General features: G+C 47.7%; 1 protein-coding gene and 1 long non-coding RNA gene across 7 annotated transcripts in view; one reads left to right on the forward strand and one right to left on the reverse strand.

The window, feature by feature from the left end:
- Nucleotides 1–14,184, forward strand: part of Cep89 (centrosomal protein 89) — a 42,832-nt gene that overhangs the window by 6,751 nt on the left and 21,897 nt on the right. For all 5 annotated transcript variants that reach the window (XR_003946568.1, XR_391104.3, NR_153799.1 and 2 more), the window contains exons 4-8: nucleotides 1,869–2,046; nucleotides 5,832–5,943; nucleotides 10,395–10,423; nucleotides 12,668–12,710; nucleotides 13,893–14,111. Coding sequence is in view for 2 of the 5 variants with exons in the window: in XM_030243008.1 (XP_030098868.1) it covers nucleotides 1,869–2,046; nucleotides 5,832–5,943; nucleotides 10,395–10,423; nucleotides 12,668–12,710; nucleotides 13,893–14,111 (581 nt within the window). In the remaining 3 variants the exon portion in view is untranslated. The remainder of the gene's footprint in view (nucleotides 1–1,868; nucleotides 2,047–5,831; nucleotides 5,944–10,394; nucleotides 10,424–12,667; nucleotides 12,711–13,892; nucleotides 14,112–14,184) is intronic.
- Gm42378 overlaps nucleotides 11,265–14,184 on the reverse strand; it is a 33,960-nt gene continuing 31,040 nt past the window's right edge. For both annotated transcript variants that reach the window (XR_881963.3, XR_881962.3), the window contains one exon: nucleotides 11,265–12,209. This is a non-coding gene — a long non-coding RNA (predicted gene, 42378). The remainder of the gene's footprint in view (nucleotides 12,210–14,184) is intronic.

Below are 14,184 nucleotides of genomic sequence, written 5' to 3' on the forward strand. Positions count from 1 at the left end.
TTAAAGGACGGTTCTAGGTATTCACATATGTAAGACCACGAACTATACAGGGTCAGTGGCCATGTACTTCTAAGCTAGGAACTTAGAAGGTAAAATAAGTTGATTTTTTTTTTTTTTTGAAGGGGGATGCTGGGGGCTGGGAATTGCGGCATCTATAGTCCTAGAATTTGGGAGACAGGACTTGAAGGATCAGCAGGCGTTCAAGGCTATCCTTGGCTCTACAGTAAATTTCAGACCAGCTTGGGCTAAGTGAGATACTGTCTGAAAACAAAAGCCAAGCAACAAATGTAGTTGTTTTGCAGTCCTAGGGGGTCAGTCCTAGGTCCTCTACATGCTAGCCAAAAGCTGTACCACGAAGGATGCCCTCAGCCAAACATTTTTCTTTTAATCATATGTTAAAAAACATACATAATCTACCATTCAGAATGTTGAGTGTAAGATCTTAGTAGTTGCTGGGTGTGACGGTACACGCCTTTAATCCCAACACACAGGAGGCAGAGGCAGGCCAGACTGAGCTACATAACAAGTTCCAGTCCAGCCAAGGCTACTTAGTGAGCTCATCTCAATAAACTAAAACAGAAGACCAGGGCAGGAGAAGACGGCCCAGAAGTGAAGAGTGCAGCATGCAGCGTGTACCGCTCTTGCAGAAGACCAAGTTTGGTTCCCAGTGTCCACCGTAGGCAGGTCACTATAACCACCTACAACCTCGATTCCAGAGGAACCCGATGCTCTGGCCTCCGTGGGCACTTGCACTCACAAGCATTTACCTGCACACAGGCACACACACACACATACCTGTGTTATTGTCTTTTAATAAGTGTATTACAGGTTTTCTTCTAACCCAGCTAGCTCCCAAATAATTGAGACTGGACAATTACATTTATTTAACTTGCTTTAGGGGAACAACAACTGAGCAGGATTAATCCTATTTTAATCCTCTATGATAATCTGGCTGCCTCCCAGCCCAAACCCCTGAGATACTTGCATTTGATGGCTTTCTCTGTTCTATGTCTTTTTTTTCTCATAGTGTCCCCATTGCTAATCTCCACTTCCTCCATCTCTCACCCCCTCTCCCAAGGCTGGCAGGAAATCCAGCCCTATTCTCTCCCTGCTCAGTCATTGGCTGTTAAGCTCTCTTTATTGACATATCAGGGAACAGTTGGGGAGCTGGTATCTACACTAGATTGAGACAGGAGATTCTCAGAATAAGGATTGCAACCAGATACAGGGGAGACAAAAATCAGCATTGGAAACTTCACACAGTCAGACACAATAACATTATGCCTACATACCTGTAACTAAACAAACACATACATCCAGCCTTACTAATAGCAGATGCAGACATGGCTCAGAGGTTAAGAGCATTGGCTATTCCAGAAGACCCAGGTTCAGGTCCCAGCACTCACGTTGGACCTCTCACAGTCTCCTTTAACTCCAGCTCCAGGGAGTCCAGCGCCCTCTTCTGGCCTCTGTTCATGTTGCTAAACATATAAGTAAAATATGTCTTTTAAAAATAGTGAGTTCTATATGTCCAGAGTATGAGTATGAAAGCAAGTATAAAGCAACTAGAGGGACACAGAGCAGGGAGGGCAGGCCCTGTCACATAGCTGCCAATGAACAGTGTTTTACTGTTAACAATACTTCTTTGGCATGGACCTGAAGACAGCACATTTAAGATGTGCATAATGGCTTGGTGGGGTAGTGTGTGCCAGTAATCCCAATACTTGGGAGACTGAGGCAGGGGGATTATAGGTTTGGGCCAGCCTGGGCCCAAAGTGAGATCTTGTCAAAAAAAAAAAAAAAAAAGTGTTCCACTATTAGTGTCAAGTGCTAAGTCAGTTGTTTGCTTATTTTATTCATTAACACAGGCAAAGCTGGCAGAATGAGCCGAGAAGGACGTCATTACCATCCTTTGAGATGTTAGGCTACGGGGAGGATGAAGATGCTGAAACACAGGTGTCAACCAGCTGCAGGGAGTCAGAGTCCACCTGGAAGGATGTGGGAGATGGCAGAGATGCTACATACACTGTGCCTCACAGGGACCAGGTAATGTCCATGCTCCCAAGCTGCCATCTGCCTGTTACCATGGTTATCGCCTAGCGCGCACCAGTCCTTCAAAGGCAGAGATAAACATCTTTATGAGGATGTATGGGATTCTTCTTTTGCTGTGTATATGTGAGTAGTGTGCTTGTGTGTATATTATGTGTATGTGTATAGTGTGAGTGTGTGTGTATGTGTTATGCTTGCTTGTGTGTGTGTAGTATGTGTGTTGTGAGTGTGTATGTGTTTTGCTTGTGTATATGTAGTGTGTGTGTTACACTTGGGTATGTAGTGTGTATGTGTAATGTGAGTGTATGTGTTATGCTTGCTTGTGTGTATAGTGTATGTGTGTGTGGTGTGTGTGTTACACTTGCTTGTGTGTGTATAGTGTGTGTATGTGTAGTGTGTGTGTGTGTGTGAGTATGTGTTATGCTTCCTTGTGTATGTATATGTGTGAGAGTGTATGTGTGTATGTGTTATGCTTGCTTGTGTGTGTGTATGTGTGAGTGTTACACTTGCTTATGTATGTGTGTGAGTGTGTATGTTACTCTTGCTTGTGTGTGTATTGTGTTTTGTTGTTGTTATTTGTTTATTTTGTGGGGACTGGCTCTAACCATGTAGCCTTGAGCTGGTTAGTTTGAAACTCACTCTGTAGATCAGGCTGTCCTCACACTCACAGAGGTCCGCCTGCCTCTGCCTCCTGAGTGTTGGGAGTAAAGGCGTGTAAATAAGGACACCTCAATTGTCCCCTTTCATTTGCTTGTCCAGATTTCCCCCAAGCTGGCTCCCCATCATGGCATTGCACCTCATGCTGCGTTTGAGTAGGTGTGTTCATGTGACTGACATGATGAGCGCTGTCAGGAGACTTGCATGTTGCTCTGTGCTAGGCCCCATGCTTTCCTGAGGTCACTCAGTGCCGGCTGGTACAGTCTTGTCACATGGTCACATGGTCACACACTAACGCTACGGCTTGCTTTGCTTTCATCTGGCTTTTTATCCCTTGCTTCCACTCCTCATTACAGGACTTCTGACATTCCACATTTGCTTCTAAGCTTTCTAACTTACATGGAGACGTGGGCTGTATTAGAATATATTCATTTGAATGATTGTTGTTAGGTGTATATGATTTTGAAATCTCATCTAAATACCCATTTCCCCTATGTCTTAGTCAGGGGTTTATTTATACTTCCACATTGTTGTTTATCACCAAAGGGAGTCAGGACTGGAACTCAAGCAGGTCAGGAAGCAGGAGCTGATGGAGGGATGTTACTTACTGGCTTGCTTCCCCTGGTATGCTTAGCTTGTTTTCTTATAGAACTCAGGACTACCAGCCCCCACCCACAATGGGCCCTCCCACCCTTGATCACTAACTGAGAAAATGCCCCACAGCTGGATCTCATGGAGGCATTTCCTCAAGGGAGGCTCCTTTCTCCAGCTTCTGTCAAGTTGACACACAAAACCAGCCAGTACATCCTAATAACTTATTTTTTAGATTTATTTATTTTATGTGTGTTCACTACATGCAGGCCTGGTGTCCAAGGAAGTCTGAAGAGGGTGTCAGAGCCTCTGGAACTGGAGTTACAGATGGTTGTGAGACACTGTGTGGGTGCTGGGAACTGAACCCGTGTATTCTACAAGAGCAAACAGTGCTCTTAACTGCTGAGCCTTCTTTCCAACCCTCCCTAATATCTATTTGACTGACATTCTCCATCTTCCCTTTTTTGGAGTATCTTCTTTTTTTTTTTTTGGTTTTTTTCAAGACAGGGTTTCTCTGTATAGCCCTGGCTGTCCTGGAACTCACTCTGTAGACCAGGCTGGCCTCGAACTCAGAAATCTGCTTGCCTCTGCCTCCCAAGTGCTGGGATTAAAGGCGTGCGACACCACTGTCTGGCTTGGGGTATCTTCTTAACATTAAAAATTTTAAAGTTTATTTGTGTGTGTGTGTGTGTGTGTGTGTGTGTGTGTGTCTGTGTGCCTGCATGATCCTCATGTGTAGGTACACATACTGTGTGGTGTACATGTTTGCAGAGGCCAGACACCTGTGTGGAATCTCTTCTCCTTCCACCTTTAAGAGGGCTCCAGGAGTCAAACTTGGGTCCCTGATTTGAACAGCAAACACCTTTTCCCAGTTTTCCCCAAACCACGCCATCTTTTCTGTTTTTCTTTCTCTCTCTCTCTCTCTCTTTCCTTCTTCCTTTCTTTTATAAGGGTTCATGCTATTTTTCAGGGACCAACCGTTACATATTGTAATTTCTTTTTTAAAATATTTACTCGCTTTGATTTTTGTGTGTATGGTGTTTTGCCTGTTTGTGTGTCTGCACACCACATACAGGCAGTGCCGACACAGTAAGAGCTCTTTGGATCCCCGAGATTCGGAATTACAGATGTCTGTGAGCCACAGTGTGGATGCTGAGAATCAAATCTGGGTCCTAAGGAGGAGCAGCCAGTGCTCTCAACTGCTGAGCCATCTCTTCAGCTCCTCTTTCCATTGTTCAGTCCAGCCTTTCCGTCTCCCTGTCTCTGTTCACATGTGTGTGTCCCCACCCCCCCAACCCCCCCGCCTTGTGTAGCAGCGTCATGTAACTTCCCCAGGCAGCTGTGCCTTTCACGTTTATTTGGCTACTGGTGGTTTCTATTTGGATTTTCTTAAGAGCAGTGCTGAAGGAAACATTTGCTGACACGTCCTCTGTTGTGCATGTGCACACGCACACACACACACACACACACACACACACACACACACACACACACCCTGTGGGTGTATGCTTCCTCATGGTGTATGTGGATGGTCAGATGTGTGTGCCACCCACTGGAGAACTAATAGATCTGGCAGACAGTCTCCCAGGGGTGCCATTGGCATTTTCTTATCAGTCTCACACTTGTGACTGGGAGTAGTTTAAGGTGTCTTTCACAGGTGACCAAGGCTGTTCATTCCCAGGAGATAAAAAGCAAGTGCTCACTTGTTTCTTCTTCTCCGAAATAACAAGTACATTAGGAAGGAGATCTGTCCACCGCTCACCCTGAACCAGGCCACCTTGGAGCTCTTGGCTCTGAGATTCCTTTTCTATGATCATCTCGTGGGGGCTCCTACCAACTTCCTGCCAGCCAGGAGTATCTTTCCCATGACCCCCAGCCCACCAGTGCTCGGCCATGCTGATCCCAAGCAAGTTTTTGCTGGAGAGTCAGTCGAGCTAGGCTAGTGCACCTGAAGGGCCCAGGTGCTAGTGTACCCACAGAATGTGTTTCCTGGCTCCTCCTGTTGGCCAGTTGCTCTGTGGCCCTGCCCTCCAGAGCCCTGTCACCATGCATGATGACAGTGGAGAAGTAATCACACTTTATCAGGAAACGACGCCAGCAGTGGCGTCACATAGTGACCATCATGGACCTTAGCCCTAGACAGTTGCCCAGGTGAAGGTTCTCCCAGGATGGCCAGCACTTCTTGTCACTTAGTGCACTGTCATAATGGAACACCAGAGCTGGGTGCGATGGCATTGGGTGCTGTCCCGAGCGAGCCAGAAGCACCCCCTTTCCTGAGCAGGTCCCTGCAGGAATGTGGAGAGGAAGCCATCCAGGCAGTATGGAATATGAAGCTCCCCACAGCCTAAATACAATAGCCATCGACTGTCTGCCCGGGCTTTTACAAGGTCCTGTGGGCTCTTCCTGCCCCAGCATATGCAGCCCTTTTCAGTGTGGCCGCTGTGGGCATTGCATGAAGTACAACAGTTGAACCATTCGGAGGATGTGTACAGCTAACAGGTCCCGCATGCTTGTTCCTTTCTCATACCCAAAAGGTACTGCCATCCCAAAAGCTGGTGAGAAAGGATGATGCTCCTCAACCAGACTGGCTTTCAGACTCCTCCTCCTCCTCCTCCTCCTCAACACCACAGCACACTCAGCAGAAAGGTAAGGAAAGAGTTAACCACGGGAGCATTTCTGGTTACCAGGTCTGGGGCCAGCACCCCTCTCTCTGTGCTGTGGCTTGGAGATTCTGACCAGAAAGCACTTGCCGTTCATTCTCACTACAAGTGATGGACGGGCCAGATGTAAGGTTGCCCTGACCATATAAGATGCTCACTTAGAGGCTAAGTTGTCTGTTCTGTTTGTTGGCAGAGGACTCCAGCTCAGGAGTTTATGTGCCTTTCCCTCTGGCCCTGGCATCATGCAAGCCGCAGGGCCTGGCCACAGTGGGCCATCAGTGCAGGACTTGTTGGGTGACACATGGATGTATAAGATGTTTCTGTCATAATTTTGGAATGCACACTGACTTTTTTGATCTATCTTAACTGGCCCAATGAGAATTCGAGCCACAATGGCAAAGATAGGAAGCGGTTTTGAGATCCCTAAGGAGAAAGGGAGGCAGAGAGCCTGCCAAGCAGCGGGAAGCCAGCAACTGCTTTGTCAGGGCCCTTGAGTTGCTTGAGCTTGGCCTGTTGCGGCATGTGTTCGTGTGGATGCATGTGTGTGAAGGTGTGCTGTGTGACGAGGCCAACTTCAGAGCCGTGCCTCAGTAGGTGACCACCTTGATTTTGAGAAGATGTCTTGTATTGGCTGGGGGCTCACTGATTAAGCATGACTGGCTGGGCAGATCCCTGGGGATCCACCCGTCTCACCTCCGCGGTCCTGGGATTACAAGCGTGTACCATCACACTGCATTTTTTGTAGGTTCTACCCTGATGCTTGCAAGGCAGCCCCTTTACCAACTGAACTGTCTCCATAGCTCCCTGGGACACTTTCCATGTCACTCAGTCTACATGGTGTCTGACTGGAAACAGAATGGCTATTCTTCAGCTATTTATTCCTGCCTCAGCCACCCGGTGGCTAACATGATGGACACGCACCACCATGCCCAGCTTTCTGACATCTCCCTCATTCTAAAATCTGCTTTGTGTTACCTCATGGATCACACATCAGCCAGGAGTCAACCAAGGGACAGAACCACACAGTGGTTTACACAGGGAAAGACTCAAGAGTGGTTAAATCTAAGAAGATTGCCTAGTAAGGGGTAAAGAGAATGTTGCAGACGTGGGAATCGTCAGTATGTTGTAGCCAGGCGACACCGGGCATCTGAGGAAGGAGGAAACCTGAATTTGTCTCACTCGGAGCTGAGGCCCAGGCCTCACTGCAGGGGCTGTGGCTGTGGCCTGCTGGAAACCAGGTTTGCTAAAGTCTAGCTCTCTGGGGTAGGGCACCAGAAAAACTACCCATGGAGAGGTTTGTGTTGCTTGCCACTAATAAATAATAAAGGAAAAATAAAATGGAAGCAGGAAGCAAAGATAAAAACAACTTATGGCTGCTCTGTGGTGGTGTACACCTTTAATCCCAGCACTCTGGAGGCAGATCTCTGTGAGTTTGAAGTTAGCCTGGTCTACAGAGTGAGTTCCAGGACAGCCAGGGTTATACATAGAAACTCTTTCTGTCTTAAAAAACTGAAAAAAGGAAAGAAAAGAAGAAGCATTGTGGAGGAAGTTTAATGGGCTCAGGGTTTGAAGGCACACTCCATCATGGGGAAGCCATATGTCTTAGTCAGGGTTTCTATTCCTGCACAAACATCATGACCAAGAACCAAGTTGGGGAGGAAAGGGTTTATTCAGCTTACACTTCCACATTGCTGTTCATCACCAAAGGAAGTCAGGACTGGAACTCAAGCAGGTCAGGAAGTAGGAGCTGATGCAGAGGCCATGGAGGGATGTTACTTACTGGCTTGCTTTTTTATAGAAGCCAAGACTACCAGTCCCAGGATGGCACCACCCACAGTGGGCCCTCCCCGTTTAATCACTAAATGAGAAAATGCCTTACAGCTGGATTTCATGGAGGCACTTCCCCAGCTGAAGCTCCTTTCTCTGGGATAACTCCAGCCTGTGTCAAGTTGACACACAAAACCAGCCAGTACCCCATGGCAGCAGGGATGTGACACTACATCAGGAAGCAGAGCGATGAGTGCTGGCACTCAGTGAGCTTTCTCCATTCTGTCTAGGACCCAGTCCATTCAGTGGTGCCACCACACTTAGGACGGATCTCCCCAGCTCAGCCCAATTTAGACACCCTGCCCCATGCCCAGAGGCTTGTCTCCGGGGTGTTTTGGATGCTGTTGTGGACAGTACTAACCATCATATGATGTTGAGGGACAGGCCCAGCAGTCATGGTCATCAGGGAGTTTTGATTCCTTTGGAATTTTGACAGGAAGGATGTGTTCATGTGTGAATTTTTTCTCTATGAAGATTGGGGTCAAGCCAGCACAACATGACATAAGAAACTTTCTTAGTTGAATTGTTAGCACCCCTCATCCATACAGAGAGATGAGATCTGAGAACTGTTAACTTAGAAGACAGCAGCCAGGTATGGGGGTGAGAGGCAGGAGGGTGGGGATTAGGCTCAGCCTGGCTGTGCACCGACATCCCGTCGGAGAAGCAATGAAAGCTCTGGGCAACAGGGCCTTTTCTGAGACTGGTATAAGGGATCGGGAAACAAATCCATCCACAGAGCCAGGTGGACCTCGGGCCAGCAAGATGGCTCAGTGGAGAATGACACACACATATAAATCAATGTATTGATTTAAAAAAAAAAAAGAAAGAAAGAAAACTCTCCCATGTGAGAGAGATGGCATCCGTGGGCTCATCCCTTCATATTCAGGTTGTAGAGGAGGTGACCAGATTGCAGACTGTAGCCTGGAGTGCCGGAACAGGTGACACAGTGACACAAAGACCAGGAGAAGTAGGGTAGAGTCACCTAACATGTAGAGAAAGTAGTTAGGAGATGACTTAAACTCACAGACAGGGCTGGGTGTGACCATGTGCCCGATACATGCAGGTGGTCCGGGCTGTGGCACGACATTTTGGCTGAATGTAGCTGGTTGGTAGAGTGCCTACCTAGCGTTTGTGAAGCCCTGGGTTAGAGCTGCATGTAGTGGTACATACCCGGAACCCCAATCATTTAGGAGGTAGAGACAAGATAGGAATTCAAGGTCATCTTTGGCTCTGTAGTATGTTCAGGGTTAGCCTGGGCTGTATGAGACCCATCTTAAAAACAGCAGAACTGTGTTTCAGGAGATTTGATTTCACTGTGAACCCTGAGATTGTGTTAGTGACTGAAAAAGGCGGTTTCTCAATGTGGTGTGGCTCAGCCTTAGCACACACCTTTAATCCCTCTGTCTGGAATACAGACACGCCTTTAGTACACACATTTAATCCCAAACAATGAAGGTAAAGTTAGTTTGTAGAAGGAAGCACCCATGTTTGAAAGTGATGTCAAATTGAGGGGCAGACAAAGTGATTAACCAGAGAAAGATTTAACAAACTAGGATATGCCCAACTCTCTTGAGAAGAGAGGGGAAGGGAAGCTACTTAAGGGGCAGTGGGAAAAAACAAGGAGGCAGCTTTCCCAGTGTTACAGAGACAGGCTGCAGAGAGAGCACGCTAGGTACAGACAGCATGAGCCAGTGAATGAGAAGGAACCACAAGATTGCTAGAGGTAGTCTGAAGCCAAGCAGAGCGGTTCTGGAGAGGCAGGGAAGGGGAGGGAGAGGGGGGCAGAAAGAGAGGTGGGAGGCAGATTGAATTAGTCGGCTTGGGGAGAAGTTTGAGCCGGAACAGCTGAGTGAACCAGCCAGCCAGAGATCTGAATGAAAGAACAAGAAAGGGTGAGCTTTATTCAGCAGTAATTCTCAGAGGCCAAAAGTTCTTGGATTGCATGGAAACGAGAAACTTCCATGACTAGGTCTAGGAAGCAGTCAGCCTCAGAGACGATTATGCCAGGCACATAAAAGTTACTCTACAGAACCGAACTGCTACTGCTGGGAATTTGCCTGAGTTGGGAAGTAGATTTAGAATTCTGAGTGCATTAAGCTTCCTAGTTGGTTTTCTGGGCCCTGTAGAGCTTTTTTGTTCCCTGTCTTTCACAGTGTCTGCTCTTCAGCGTGCTATTTACACTCTCCAGATCAATGGTGGGGAGTTAGAAGCCGCCTAGGCTTCCCCTCTTGCCACTAGAGAAAATTGCCAGCCAAGGCGGGTGGAGGGTGTCTTCCATTACCCCACGAGGACAAGACCCCTGCCCGATCTGTTTCCATTTGTATCGATGAGCAATTTGCTATTTTTATGACTTCATTTGTGTGCTCCTGTGGACATGAGGGACAGAGTGGAGTCAGGTGTTGGTTGTCCTTGGCTGGCAGGAGCAACGTGTGACAGTGGGGGGGGGGGTAGGGAAGAGCAGGTGGGAGACAGATAGCCTAGTCAAGGTCAGGCCACTGCCTTGCTCTACACTTGGGGACAAGGTAAGTCTCTGGGTTTATTAGTATACTCTTCTCATGTGTCTAATTTCTTATGCTTTTAAAACTTTCCGTTTTCTCCTTTTTAAACCAGATGTTAAACACTCTGTTCTGAATCTAGAGGTAAGCTTATTTTCAAGAATTCCTATTTTAAAAAGTAGACTTTTTACTATAATTTGTCTTTGATTTTTTTCTCTTTTATTTATTTTTATTTTATTTTACTTTTGAGCCATGCGACTTCTGTCCCTGACTCTGTACTGTGTTTCCGTTTCCTGATTAATACATGTTCAATTTCCTTTGCTTCCTTGGATGAAACCAACTTAATCTTGATTTGTGATCTTTTATTTCCTCATAATAACACTGTTGTATTAAAAGGTCTTCTCATTAGAGGTCTTTCTGCTGCATGCTTCACTGACTGACCTCCTCCGTGGTGAGGGGTTCGAGAGAGTGACTCAGGAGAGGCGCTGAGGTGGATCACTGGGGACTAAGGGGTTTTGTTAGACTTGTTTATACCTCAAGCAGACAGACACAGAGACAGCAGAGCTCCGAGGAGAGCCTAAGCACCAGAGACAGATAACATCCCAGGGTCTCCAGAGTGCAGGATCTGAGGAATTGGAGGCCACATGGCAAAAGCAGGGAATTCCTTGTATAGCTTTCTCAGGATGAGGGAGGTGTCACAGCACAAGCCTGCAGCCAGGCACGGAAGGGGGAAGGGAGTGGGTAGTAGGATATGTGGTCATACCCACTTTGATGTAAACCCACTTTCCAGGAGAGAAATCCTGCTTCCAGGATGCTTGTCATGGAGGCACTTGAATAGATAGTGTCTCAGCAGGGCTCCTGTTAGTCTCTGTAAGAGGGGGCTGCTGTGGAAACCTGAGTTACCATCACTCACACACAAACGCACACACAGATACATATACACACACACACTAACATGCGCACACATACACACTCACAAACACACACACACACACACACACACACACACACACACACCCCAATATTTTGAGGTCTTGAGCTGAGCTCCCTGTGTTTACTAGGCAAGTACATTTTGGGTTAACTACATTCGTAGCGTATGAACTGAAGACATGAGTGCTCCATGGTATGGTTAAGGGAAAGGCTTTTACTGTAGCCAGAAAGGAGAGTCTAGCCAAGGACATCTGGAAGAGTCCAGAGCAGAGAGCGAGAGCAGTAGACTGAGCATGGCCAACAGCCTGGACCTGGTCATGGGCGGGGAGAGAAGAGGGGAGAGTGAGAGATGAAGACAAAGAGAAGCAAGAGAGAGGGAGGCCAGGTGTGAGACCAAGAGTAGCTGAACTAGCGGGGCTATAGGGAGCATGAGTAGCTGGGGGAGGGGAGCCCCTGAGCTGGAGGAAGTTTGGGGGAGGGGAAGGTGAGAAGAACTAGGTACTTGAGATACTGAGGGAGCCTGGCGGCCAGCATGTGCTTTGGTGTGCTAGTAGGCACCACAGACAGCCATTTTCCCTTCTGCCAGCGGTAAGGAAGTGGCTCCTTTGGGAGAGGGGAACCAACTTAACAAGCTCCTGAGGAAAACTGGCCTTTTGTCTAATAGCCAGAATGTGAGGAGATAGAGTTTCCTTTGTCCCTGACACCTAGCTTCACTTAATACTCATAAACCTGGAGGAAGTTCAAGTTTCCAAAGTTTAGCTGTGGACATGACTCATGAAAAGTAAGAAATCACTTCCAGAATTCCTAGAATGATCGGCAGCTTTAATAACCCAGGTGCAAGCACTGAAAGAAGCCTTCCCTGAAGTTTCTCCTTTTAGGAATTTAATAGTTAAACCTGTCTCACCAGATGTGGTGGCTCACACCTGGATTCCCAGCACCTGGATGGGATTCATCTCAGCAGGAGGATCATAAGTTCCTGGGTCAAGGCTGCAGATCCTGTCTGAGAAAACAAAACAAAAGCTTACTCAGAAGAGTTATAACCTCACAGCAGAACGCCACCGCAACCCTACATCCATACACAGTGGGAGAGCTAAGGGCAGCGCCCAGCCTTCTGCTCACTGAGAGGCAGCCATGATCTAGTTTCTCAGCAGTTAGAACCCGCTTTGCTGCCTAGTGGGCCGTCACATGCTTTAGTTACAAAGTGAAGAGACCTTCAGTGAAAATACAGTCACTGCACTGCACACTTAGGCCCGGAGAGAGCCTTCCCCAGGGGTTCAGTTGTAAGAAAACAGGAAGGGTTAAAGTCCAGGTGCTAAAGAAAGATTCTCAGGGCCAAGTGAAGAGGAAGCTCCACCCTCCACCTGCAGCCTCCCTCTGTGTCAGTCCCTGCCAGTCCCTGCCAGTCCACTGTGAGCATGCCGTGCTCACACATAATCACACTCGTCTTTTCCTCCCTAGGGTGAGAAAGTCCGGTTGCATGAAAAGCCTCCTCCCTCCCCAGGTACTGGCCTTTTGGGGTTCACTGTGATGGGCATGCTCAGCTTAGTGTTTACAGAGTGCCTAGAAGAGTCATCTGAAGGAAAGTTGGCAGCTCCCTGTGAAGGCTCTGGGGTCTGATGCTGTGACTAGCTTTGGGAAGGTGTCAATTACTATTAGTGGGGTGAGGGTAGGCTTGTGGAGAGAGCCCAGGACCTGGGGTGAAGGGTGGGCCTGTGGGGAGAGCTCAAGAGTTTGTGGGGGTGTCCCTGTGGGATGTGCTGAGCCCTTGGGTGGGGGTGGGCGTGTCCCTGTGGGACGTGCTGGAGGCCTGGATGTTGGTGTTCAAACAAGGGCTCGGCTTGAGGGTTGAGCTTTGCCAGGCTGACCTCTACAGCTGGGGAAGCGGCTGTAGAGTTCAGAGTGGGTTTGTAGTTTGGGACTGTTATGTCTCCCGTCACTCATCTGAAAGTACTATTTTACCTTTCATTTTGATTAACTGTATTTTGGCTCTTTCTTGGGGATTTTCATTATGTTCTAAGAGAGCCCTGTTGCCCTAACTTCTGGTTCTCAGGCTCCTCCATTGAGAGCAGTCCCTGTCTAAAGTCAGGTTGTTCATCACAGTGATTTGCAAGAGGTTCGGAGTAGGATCCTCAGACATCTATGTGCCCTGGGTTTGGGAACATGGGTTCAGGCCACTCCAAGAGACATTTTCCAGTATGGAAGAAGTTATATTAACTTTTATGGTCACTGAGCACAGCCGTACACCCAGGCCTTTACCAGCTGCACTGAGCAGGTTACTGGCAAAGCCAGGAAACCTCTGCTGTCTCGGACGCTCTCTGAAAGTGTCACTAGTGTTAGGATTGGTGGGGGCTAGTCGGTTACTAAGTCAGTCTATTCCAGAAGATTTACCTGATCGGCAAATGGATGCTAAGCATGTAGCATAGAAGCCCCTTCTGCTTCCTCTGGCCCTGCCACCTCTCTACGTGCTGCCTGATGTGCCTTCCCCTGGGCACCCAGTCTGTTTGGACACCAGGGACACGGCCTCAGGCCTGATGTGAACTAGTTGCTCCATGGCTTTAGGAATAAAGTGTCAAATGTTTTCGATGTGAGCTGGTTATATCATAATTATGTGGAATAAAGTGTCAAATGTTCTTTGATGTGAACTAGTTACAAAATTATGTGGGCTTTCCTCTGTGTCCTTTAGATGTAGCTGGTAGAATACATCAAAGATATACAGAAATAACCAAAGAAAAGTTTGCGGAGTTAAAAGAAGAAACTGTGCATCTGTACTCTGCAAACCAAGCCCTCAGCTGTGAACTGAGCGCTCTGAGACAGGCAATGAAGGACTTACAGCTGAAGCTCAAGTTGGTGGAAAAAGACAACAGGAAGCTGAAGGAGACGGAAAAGGCTTCCTGTCAGGAAGGTGCGGCCCCCTGGCACCATTATTAAGGGACAATTAGGGCTCTTTTTTTATTTTGAGAATTGATGTGTATGTG

Source organism: Mus musculus, chromosome 7 (genome assembly GCF_000001635.26).
Source record: "Mus musculus strain C57BL/6J chromosome 7, GRCm38.p6 C57BL/6J".
Classification (NCBI taxonomy): domain Eukaryota; kingdom Metazoa; phylum Chordata; class Mammalia; order Rodentia; family Muridae; genus Mus; species Mus musculus.